At 30.9% G+C, this 12,113-nt stretch overlaps 1 protein-coding gene across 2 annotated transcripts in view; it reads left to right on the top strand.

Annotated features, from left to right (window-relative positions):
* The window catches only part of LOC143045040 (filamin-A-like), a 42,135-nt gene that overhangs the window by 25,190 nt on the left and 4,832 nt on the right, over nt 1-12,113 (top strand). For both annotated transcript variants that reach the window (XM_076217328.1, XM_076217327.1), the window contains exons 5-14: nt 2,868-3,026; nt 3,378-3,581; nt 4,134-4,286; nt 5,671-5,799; nt 6,550-6,714; nt 7,127-7,228; nt 7,878-8,015; nt 8,875-9,005; nt 9,557-9,845; nt 11,688-11,903. In XM_076217328.1, coding sequence (XP_076073443.1) covers nt 2,868-3,026; nt 3,378-3,581; nt 4,134-4,286; nt 5,671-5,799; nt 6,550-6,714; nt 7,127-7,228; nt 7,878-8,015; nt 8,875-9,005; nt 9,557-9,845; nt 11,688-11,903 — 1,686 coding nt within the window. The remainder of the gene's footprint in view (nt 1-2,867; nt 3,027-3,377; nt 3,582-4,133; nt 4,287-5,670; nt 5,800-6,549; nt 6,715-7,126; nt 7,229-7,877; nt 8,016-8,874; nt 9,006-9,556; nt 9,846-11,687; nt 11,904-12,113) is intronic.

The following is a 12,113-nucleotide window of genomic DNA, read 5'->3' as shown; positions in this document are numbered from 1 at the left end:
CTTGTTAACCTTCAGTACTGTTTATGATCCTCAACAATATCTCTAAGAATATAAAAATCACAGAGAGGGATTGACTGACACTTTAGAAAAATAAGATTATAAATGAATTATCAGAATTTTTCTGCCATGTAAACATAACGCGTTACAGATGCCATCTGTCTAATAACGAAAGAAAATGATGAATTTAGAAAATAAGAACAAATAAAAAGAAGAAAATGATGAATTTAGAAAATAAGAACAAATAAAAAGAATGTATACTCAGAACTTTTTGTTTTAAATTTTTACTCTACGCTTCTTAATGGCATGCTATTAAGTCTAAATATTGAGTGTATCTATTGAAGATAGGTTCAATTTCAAATATTCTTTCAATACTATTGACCGGCGTGTGTGTTTTTTCTTTGATTTGATCACACTTAATTATCATGCGCTCTATCGTTTCCAAATTGCAGCTTCAAACTAATATGCTGTCTCCTAAAATGTTTTTTTAAGAAGAAGAGATACCTACCATTTATGTTCGGCTTTCTATTCTGACTTTGCTATTCAGCAGACAAAATTATCTTTCTGTTCATTATTTTGTATCAAAGTGTGTAGTTTTAAGGAATTTGTTATAACACTATGAAATAGTTTCATTTAACGATTTTAAATTCAGTTTCAACTATATCTAACGATTTCACGTCAACATTTTCCCTTAACATGTCTTATGCTGTTGTGTTGACCTTAACCTTTTGAAAATCTTAATGTTTTTTTGTTTGTGTCACATCTTATGCTTATTCTTTCTTTTCCTACTTTCCTTCGTTAATATATTTGCAATAACCACACCAACAAGTATAACTTTTTTTCTTATTAATCAATATTCAAACCATCAAACCATTTCCTATCATTTGATATTGTAATCGATCCTTTTGTTTTCCATCAGTTTGTACAGGTGGTCTTTATCATAATGGTGTACTTCTAAGACCCGGTGAGTTATACTAACATCCTCTAAGATCAGGCTGGATACAAAAATCTTCTTTCCCAATCTATTTTTTCTCCATCTACAACAGAGCCTTAGATATGAAGTGTCTCCTGTCGAGAACTGATAACTTGCAAATTTAAAGTATTTAATTATTTTTTTTCATATTTTTTTTTATACTATTCATGTGTTATTACTTACTGGAATAGTTTAATATAGTTTTCTATCTTAACTTAGTTTATAGCTCTTCTTTTTAAACTTTTATTTAATTTTTCACAATTTCTCATTGCGCGCACACTTGTGTGATCTTGTGGTGTGGTCTTTTATTCCAAGTTAAACTATTGTCCTTTGAGTATATATAGAATAAAATACATTAGATAGATTGATATATCTTTAGTTCCTTTGTTTCTTTTCTGAAATAACTAATTAATGATAAGCAACATTTTTTCTAGAGATATTTTATAATTTTCATGTTACACACATTCTACATCCCGTAATAAATCTCACTAGTGAGGAATATGATCGTTGTTTTATATTCGTATGATGGCTCTGAGCGTTTGATTTTGCCATTTGAGATTTTCCGTTTAAATTTTCCTTGTTCTCGTGTTACATACAAAGAGTTGAGGTTATTTCTCCAAACTATGTTCTCATGTTCTCATTCTTAAAATCTTTGACTTGTGGTAAGAAATGTAGTAAATGGTCGACATACATATACTTTAAGGGTCTTTGTATTGTGGTAATGCTTTTATCAATCTGACTAGGCACAACTTGTTATCCAGCCTCTAATATGATAACCATAACGTATAATACTCACAACTGTATCAATATTATTTGACCATGACCCTATTAATTCATTATAGTTGATATAGTCATATATATCATATTTTTCAAAAACATTGCCTATTTATAACATTGTAGCATTTTATTGTTCATTTGAGTTTAAAAAAAGTCAAAAAATAAATTATTAAAAAACAAATTTTCGAAAACCGTCTATTAGTATCTTTGTTAGCCTATTGACGAATACTGACAGTAAATTTCTGATTTTTAGTTAATGTTGTTTGAAGTTATTCATTAGGTCTAACATGCAACTTATTTACAAAACAACTAATAAGTAATGGTTTCAGGGAACATTAAAATATCCACATGTATACGACGAAATGCGAATTTCAAAATAATATTGATGATTGCGCGTTAATAGTATTGGCTAATTATATGAAATTTTGAATTTTAATAATTAGTTTTAAAGAACTCAAATGTACATAATCCTGTATATTCAATATTTCCGTTATATTTTTCTATATTTTCTATAGATATATATGTAATTATAATTGCATGTTGATTTCTTTACTGTGTTTGGTAGCACAGATTTTTCTTTATTTTAGTAACATACAATTTTTAGAATGAAAATTAGCAGCGTATTTCTTATTGTATATTAAAACTCATATCGTATATGAATATGCAGCGCAAAAAATCCATTGTAATTTTGAGGAACAATGTAAAGAAAACGCGACCAATTTCATTTTCATTTTGTTGTTAAGGCTAACTAAAGTGTTGCATTGTTCTATTTTCGCCTCCTTATATGTTCTATGTACATGTAATGATACCCAATAAAGCATTACCAACATAAAACTATCACACAATCATTTATGACGCCGTTTTGGACGATTACGCGTTTATTTTCTCCTATAAGAACAAACCTTATTGCCTTAGTTTTTAGTCGATTTTAAGATCTGTAGGTGTTATGTCTTTAAAGTTTTTTTCCTAACTCGTCGCAAAATTAGGACGAAAGTATGACATGTACAATTTAAAGCTTTTTCAAAACCTCATACTGGTTATATTTCTGATTCCAAACGTAAATAATCGTTACAGCCCTATCAAACTGATTTTTGAATATTTGTTATAATTTGTTTTACAGGTGAAGGCCGAAAGAGATCACAAATTTCCTTAGGGAATGCTAGTGAATATGCTTTGAATGTAATGGAACCAGATATTGTCGATCTCGTAGGTTCAATTAAAGGCCCAAAAGGAAACTTTGAGCCATGTATCCTAAAGAAATCTAAAGATGGACATTTATGTGAGTATGACGAGCTTATCATATAACCATCTTCAGAATCAAATTTTTAATCTTTATTCGAATATACTACAGCTGAAGTGAAATGATTCTCTCAAAATCAGTTTCATTTATCATAAATTTGGTACTTCTAACAGTACATTCACATCTTAAGACAGTTGCAACACTTGTTCGTATTCCTTGTTAACTATATAATGCAAATCATATGTTTTGTGGAATTTTATCTTTCTTGTTTCCCCTACATTTTTTAATTCTTATAATATTGTTGTTTTGAGATGGACCGTCACCTTCTCCTACATTTTATATTATTCACGTGTGATCTTTACTGAAAACTTCTCATTGTTGTTTTGACAGGTATATCATCGTTTTCTCCAAAAGTAGCTGGTGATTATAAAGTCCAGGTCTACAGAGATGAGAAAAACATCAAAGGAAGTCCATTCCCAGTGACTGTACACGATAACGAACTCGCCCATGCAAGCAAGGTCAAGATCAGCGGGGCACTAGAAAAAGCGATTGCAAATGAGTCAAATGTTTTAAACATCGATGTGTCAGAGGCAGGCAAGTATAGATATGTAGAAAACACATTTAAAAATAAACCAAATAAACTTTAAACTGGATGAATAACAATTTGTAATTTTCGATTTCATTTTTTGTTGTTGTGAAGCCCAGCGAGCTTGATAATATTTAATTCATGTTTGCAAAGATGGCAATATCAGTTTCTTGATATATTGTATTTTTAAATATCTAGTGGTGTAAATTATTCGTAAACAAAAGAAACGTGTATTATAATAGAAAAACAAAGGATATGGGGTATCCATCCATGAAACTAAATCAGTTTATGCACAGAAAATGGATAAAACACACAAAAAAAAAAAAATGCAAAGAAACGGCTCTTTTATTGCTGATCGTCATCTCAAAGTCACAGTGAGGACTTCGACACGGAACAAAATACTCTCACCTCACTGCCAGTTTGAGACGACCTCTAGCACGGACTTGAGCGGAATTCTTTGAAGAAAATTTTTATGGATAGAGTTTGTCCAGTGTAAAACCCCTTAGTTTTTTTCTTACACACGTAACTGTATGGTATAATTAAATGAATCTATTTCACAGGGTATGGAGGAATCACAGTAGTGATTGAAGGGCCTCATAGGTCAGAAGTCGATTACGAAGAAATCGGAAACCGCGCATTCAAGTGCACTTACAGTCCACATGAACCAGGAATATACATTCTAAACGTTAGATTTGCTGATGAACACATTAAAGGTAAAGATGGAAGCTAAAGGAAGTTTAAAATATGTATTTACCTTGTCTTAATTATCTTTAAACATATGTGAAAATATGTATAATAACAAAATTGAATTATGACATGTCAGAAGCAACACGAATGTTTATCACTCACATTCATTAGGATTTTCTTTGTATGGAGCGCGGGAAGGTCAAAATGCGGAAATGCGTATAGTGTTATTCAAAATCAATTTCTCAGCCATGCCCTAAGTGCACCAATGAAGGATTGACAGGCACATCAGCAGCTGCCCTTAGTCATGCACTACTTTTGTGGTCGGAAAAAAACTTGTCACGTGTTGACGTAAAGCGAAGGTAGCGCTCCTCCCCTGACGATAGTTTTTGTGGTCTACGAGATATCGACCTATCCTGTACAGTTGCAATTTGTCGATATCTTTTTGTTAGTCTCTAAACTGTTGCCTTATGCACATTAAATCGAGCCAAGATGTCAGCAACACTCCTCCCGGCATCAACCATTCCAAGAGCTTTCTGGCGGTCATTTTCGGGATTGCCTGGTTGAGGGCCCATGCAATTTTTTCAAAGGTGTTTTTCTTACCAATGGTGTGTTTCTGAACGTTAGTAAAAAAGAAATTTAAAATTTCGTTTTAAAAGTACAAGTACAGAAGGTAAAACATCAATTACACGTGCAAAGCTGAAATGGCGCCAAATCAATCATCAGGAAAAAAAGTAAGACTGTTTTTAATTACAGGTAAAACTAAGGATTATATCAATGATGTTTAAATATTTTTTTTCCAGAAACAACAAAAAAAAAAGTGTTGCTAAACTTTTTTGGCTCGGTATAGAGATGATTTTAGTATATTGTTAACTAATGGTATCATTCAATTTAATCTCTAAAAGAAGACGAACATTAAATTGTTTTTTTGTGAAGAAACAACCATGGCATTGTCAGTATATTTTCGACCTATGAGTTGGATTGTCCTTTATGTATCTGTCGCTTTTCTTTAAAAAGGAATGGATTTTACTGATATTTGTTTCAATTTACACTTTAAGTCATCATGCTTACCTTCGGGGACCAAATGCCGTCACCTGCCATTTTATGCCACCGTTATTACTGCATACTAATGGTAATGTCCGACAAATTTGTGTCTTTCATTTGTTAGGACTCAGTACTGTTGGTTCATCTGAAGCTAGGAAATAGCGAGTTTTCAGTTTTTTAAACATATCATTGGAAGATTTATAATGCATTACATTTAAGAACTCTTAACGGTCGAGACAAGAACATATCGTAGTGTTCTTTAAGGCACAATTTGTTTTGCCTTGTTATGCAAATTAATTTAAGCGAAATATTCAAACTTCAAGTATTCTAAGCATGTTTAAAGTGTATACCAACTATCTATATTTAAAGGAAGTCCATTCTTGTTGAACGTTGGCGGTGAACCTTCTGGTCGTCTCAGAGAAACAATCGAGAAAGAAATGGTCCAAGCAGAGCCGGTGAAGAAAGGAACTAAATGTGAATTCCTATTGAAAATTCCAGGTAAGAATTTCTTAAGTCATTTTCAATAGTTTTAATGATAAAATTACATAGTACGTAGACATATATTAACACATCTAAAGACTATTCCACATTACAATGCATATTTTGCTGATAGAAATTTTAAAATGGTTTCATATACTCTGGTTTGTATATATTTAACATTTTTCTATAATTTTGTATAGATTGTTTTAACATGCGAAGATTTTGGTAAAACATATTCAGATGAATAATAAAAATGATTTAATTGATACTGTGGATTCGTTGTTTTTAGATGCCAATGTTTTTGGATTTCTTTCGTATAAGGGAAGTTAAATGTTCAACGAATTAAATCTTTTCCGAAGTGTTGTATGAAGACTTCAGTAAAACCATGACATTTAATATTCAAGAAAGTGTAAGTTTTCCTCAATCAATGAAAATTGATTGCCACGAAAAATGAATGAATCCACAATAAACATTTTCACATGTACCCTCGAACTACTGTTCTGTACAAATGTCAAACAATAATTCTAAATCTACTGACTTGTTTGTAAAGTTTTTTTTTTCTCGAAAAGTGTGAAATTTAAATTGATTATTAATTTAGATGAAAATATACAAACAAAAAGTAGCACACAATATTCAGTTATTCTAACCTATATAAGTGACATACAACATTTTGAATTATTTTAACATCATTGTGCATCTCTATCAACAACAACATGAACAACTCATACACAATAAACGATGGTTTAATTTGATTATATGCCATTTCAGGAACTAATCCCTTCGACATGGAAGCATCAGTGACCGACCCATCTGGTACAACTGAATTGTGTGAGATTATGGATGAAGATGACTTCCACTACCGACTGAACTTCACACCGCACAAAGAAGGACTTCATACGCTTAGTATCAAGCACAAAGCTCTTCATATTTCAGGTAATTTTTTTATTTAAGTCGAGACCATGTAAACTACTAAATATGTTTTGTATGCAATCTTTTTGGAAATTTAGTGATGATTTAGTTTCATTTTCCTTTTTTCCTTATTTTATTGAACTATTTTTCAATGTTCATGTTAAGTTACCGACTTACTTCATCATTCGTAGCATTAATAGAGTTGTCCAAAACGCTCTTTGTTTTTTCAGTTATTACCTGACTAAAACTTTGCTTGGTTTGCAGTATACAAAATAGGATGGAACACTAGGAAACGTATTTAATTTAGTAATTATTTTTATAAATCGTTTTTTTTTATTCTGATTCAAATGTTAAGATCCTTACTTCCAAAAATTATTTTCTTTCTAAGTAGATTTGTAAAAATATTTTAAATATTACATAAATACTTTTTTTGCAGGCTCTCCATTCCAGTATTCTGTTGGGCAGCTTTCCTCTGGTGGATACCACAAAGTACAAGTAGGAGGACCCGGGGTAGAGAAAGGAGAAGTTAAAAAAGAAAGTACGTCAATATTTTTTTTGGTTCTTTTTATCATTATGTCTCTATAACTTTTACATTACATCTCCTATTATTACGTGTTTCGTTATTGTGAATTACACGAAGCAAGTCATAGTTTTAGACCTCAAACAAATAACGTATGAAAATTTTTAGCATTTTTTGTTAAAGATTTGGGTGAATTTTGCCGGCAGATAGCGCAATGCTGTGATACCTCATGTTTAGATTAGTGATTAAACTATAACAGATATATATATAAGAAGATGTGTTATGAGTGCCAATGAGGCAGCTCTCCATCCAAGTCACAATTTATAAAAGTAAACCATTATAGGTCAAGGTACGATCTTCAACATATAATCCTGTTTTTATCGAGTTACTGATTGTAGCGTAAATCAGAGAGAAAAATGTAGAACACTGAATGGAATATTAATCAGATTAAAGATAAATAATGTGTTTGACGTTATAGAGTAAGAAAATCACAGTAATTTACTGAAATAGTACGTATTTTTGTTAAGAGGCCAGCCGAAGCACGCTGTTTTTGTTCTTTGATCGGGTTGTTGTCTCTGTGACACATTCCCCATTTCCATTCTTAATTTATTAAGCATGCCTAAAATACAGTGACTAAATGCTAAATTTTATGTATTACCTTTCACAGATCACTTTAACATCTACACAAGAGAAGCAGGTGCAGGCCATTTGTCATGTGCTATTGAGGGTCCTTCAACTCCAAAAATGTTTTTGGAACAGAGACCCAATGGATTTTTAGGTTTATCATATAAGGTTGAAAAACCAGGTACGTCATGTTTAATCTATTGTCTTGTAAATTGTTGATAGATGTTTACACATTGGACAAACAAAACCAAAAATAAAAAAAATAAAAAATTCAAAAAAGAAAGAAAAGGAACGACATTTTATTTTTGATTTGATTTCCTCTCTTATTGTCCGGTATATTTTTTTTTGTCACAAGTGTGTTATTTTATCATGTTGAGTATATACTAATTTTAATCAGAATAATATTGTTAGTATTGAAAATCACCAGGGAATTCCCCTAATTAGATTTGTTATTTTGGACGAACATCTTTTTTTTTAATCAATGTTTTTTGTTTTATTACCAACAATATATCGTTATGTGTTGTAAATATTTCACTAGTAAACCAACTTTCATTTGAAACTGTCATTTTGGTCTAAAAGTCCTTAAAAAGTTTAGCAATACAATTATTTTGTCGTTTTCAATCTTTCAGTCTTTCAATCTCACGCTTATCATAAGCTTATTCAATACTATTCTGACAATTCGCTTACTGTTGATTAGTTGTGTTTTACCGGTACTCATTAACAACATTCTGAATGCCTGCAAGATACACACATATCGAAAAGCCTCTTCTATCCATTATACATTTTTCATTATATCAGTAAAAGTAACTACACAATGATATTAAAAATAAAAAAAAAACCGTTCGCAGTTCATCAAAGCACTCTGAAGTATTTAAGTGTACATTTGTCAGGTAAACCTTTAATAATTTCCATTTAAAAGCAACACTATTCAATGTAAAAATTTTTACATGTTTAGACGTCAACAGTGATAATGAACTTGATGCAAAATGATTTATATATTTTCATAACTGAACTGAATGCATTTTTTTATATTTTAAAAGGAATGTATGGTATTCACGTTAAATTCAATGACGAGCACATACCAAATTCACCTTTCATGGTCAACATTGCTCCAGACAGTGGTTTGGCAAGAACTGTTACAGTACACGCTTTGAAAGACAGAGGACTCGCGGTATGATATATGAAAACGTTTAAAAGGAGCAAACTGCTACCAAAACTAAGTTTTTGTTCTTTTTCAATATTTGTCTTTAATACTACGAACAATGTATTTTCCCTTTAACGCTTTTGTCTGTCGTTACATTAGTCTTAAAACTATGTCCCTTCTTTTAGAATTCATTAATGGACGCAGCAAATTGGGTATATTCTACTTAATAGGTTGATTTGAATAGATGTCTGATAAACATATGATTAAACAATGAAGATGTATTTTGATCAATGTTTCTTTAATAATACAAAGAAAAGTGCAAATTTGATTTCTTTTTATAAAACTTTATCCATGGCTATAGCTCGATAATTATTTATACCAATACTCATTTGCGGAATTGTTTTTACATCTCAAAGTGAACTTTAAGTGTTGAATTCGACACTTCTAAATCCGTTCATTTCGAGATATCTGGTTAAAAAGGGAATTAACTATACCTTGTAATAATTGAACATAAACCATGTACGTCTGTGTAAATGTATGAATAAAACAACATTGAATCGTGTATATCATAACTTCAGGTCGACAAGGCTTCCACATTTACAGTTTCATACAACGGCGCAAAGGGTCGTTTACACGCATATTTACGAACCCCATCTGGCGGTCATGAGGACTGTTTCGTACAAGAAATGGATGACGGAATATACGCGATTAGGTATATTCCAAAGGAAAATGGTGTTCACTATATTGACATAAAACTAGATGATCACCATATTCCTGACAGTCCTTTTGCCGTCATGGTGGGTTCAGCTGCAGCTGATCCAGCTATGGTCTGTGCCAATGGTGAAGGTCTTGAACATGGAAAGACTGGTAAGGAAACATAATTGACTTGGGATAATTAAGTATTGTATGTCATTGTTTGATCTGATTGTTGAAGTCAAATCACTTTCACATGTGGATTTTTTTTAAATCAGTTAAAATAAATTCATTGAAAGCACCGGTACACACAATGTAGAAGGAGGTTTTTACGTTGTCAAATAGACAAATTTTAAGAATAAGTTTATTCAAAAGATAAATTAGTCTACATTGATCGAATCTTTTTTTTTCGTTTTTTTCATTGAATATTAATTTACTGGTTATATAATAATAAGCTTAACATGAAAAATATTCCATACACATTATACATTCAACACACACTAATAAAAATATACTGTAAGCTAAGCTACAATATTGCCATGTTTATATAGGTATAATATTTTTGTGTACGTAACGCAGAATCACTGTCAGAAAGAATTTGAAAATACAGAATTATAATATACAGAGTATGTTTAATATTTTTAATATTGTTTACTGTACAAAATTTTGTAAGCGGAAAATTCATACATGTGAAAGTGATATTGGTTTCTTTCGGGCAATGGTTATCTCGCGATAATTGCAAATTCAATTTATCGCCAAAGTACCATTTCCTTACCTCTCAGTAAAAACAGAATTTCTTTAATATTTATGCTTAGATTTTTAATCATATCTTAATACATCATTATAAATGTCTACATTTTTGTATTTTGTAAAAACACTCAAAGATTTGGATACTTAAGAATTATAAAGGCAACTTTTCAGAATAATTTAATGATATATTTAGGCAGCTATTTTGATAGAATGGGTTTCTTTTCTTTAAAATAATCATTCCTTCATTTGACAAGATCACATTTCCGAATGATTACAATCTATGATCAAGTAGAAGGACACATTAACGAAATATCAACAATATAAACGGCAATACTGATTTCAGTGTGCATGACAAGTCCTTTCTTAACTTACCATATTTGACATTGACACGATTTGATGTTTAGCAACAGTTCGAGAGGTCAAGACGTTGGAACGTTTTATATCATCAAACGGTACAAGCTGATCGAATTGTAATCAAACTTTAGAGTTAGGGATATATTAAGGGTTAGGATAGGGGTTAGGGTTAGGGTTAGGATTAGGTATAATCATATTTGTTTATTTAAATTAAAATGTAGCTTTGAGGATGATATTACCAATGATTAAAACAAAAATGCTTTATGATTATTGCATGAATATTTATTGAATAGCAAGAATTGTAAAACTGTTTCAAGTATATTGTTGTCAATGATGACGTAAATGATAAGAAGCTTATTTAAATATTTGAATAATGCATTGTGATATGAAATATAGACAGAAACGGGGAAATCAATCTGAAGAAGAAAGGTAAGTAACCGTGTGGTGACAAATAAATTTGATTAGAATATATAACTTCAAAAAACATTTCATATTTAAAATATAATAGAAAGTATAAGTGAGACTTCTACCGGAGAAATCCATGTAACATGATTTTTTGTTACGATGCTGAAAATCAGTTTAGTTTTTCTCTTATGCATCAGTTCTAAGTAAAAGACGTTGATATTCTTGATGCAAGTAAACTACAACAACATAGACATTCATTATATGTCTCGTATTAAAGAAAGGTTTGATGGTGGCAATAGTTTTTTTTTTAAATGTTATTAATGCATATGTATAGCATATAAGCGTATTTTGTAGTTAACACATACAGTTCTCACTATTATATTGTATTATTTGAAACCCTATGAGTTAAATCATTATATTTATTATCAATTCATATTTATTTCTTAACCTTAGTTGCAATGTCATTTGTCAACATTATTACTGACTTTGTACTGTTCTGTAATATAGGTGCAAAGAACAAATTTACAGTCAGAACGGCTGGAGCAGGATCAGGTTTCCTTGCTCTCACTATTGACGGTCCTTCCAAGGTGGCTCTAAGTTGTAAAGAAGTTGACGATGGTTATGAGTTCAGCTACACTCCATTTTCTCCAGGAAAATACCTCATTTCTATTAAGTATGGAAATATTAATATAGCAGGAAGTCCATATGTTTCTGAAATCACAGGTACACTATTTTCGTTATTTCTAAGTAGTGTTTTTATCTTACATAAGTTGAACTATTTATCTTTAAAGTAAACACCAATGAAAAATATCTGATCGTTTAGCTTTTGTCCAGCATGTGACAATTTGTCGAGGGATACAGATATTGTAACCCTAACTTCCTTCGTCCTCGTCGTTGTCGGTGTTATAATTAATGTTTAGTCTGTGCTCAAAG

This window comes from Mytilus galloprovincialis, chromosome 9 (assembly GCF_965363235.1).
Source record: "Mytilus galloprovincialis chromosome 9, xbMytGall1.hap1.1, whole genome shotgun sequence".
Classification (NCBI taxonomy): Eukaryota; Metazoa; Mollusca; class Bivalvia; order Mytilida; family Mytilidae; genus Mytilus; species Mytilus galloprovincialis.
The sequence above is the reverse complement of the archived record's forward strand: the minus strand, read 5'-3'. Positions and strand labels throughout refer to the sequence as shown.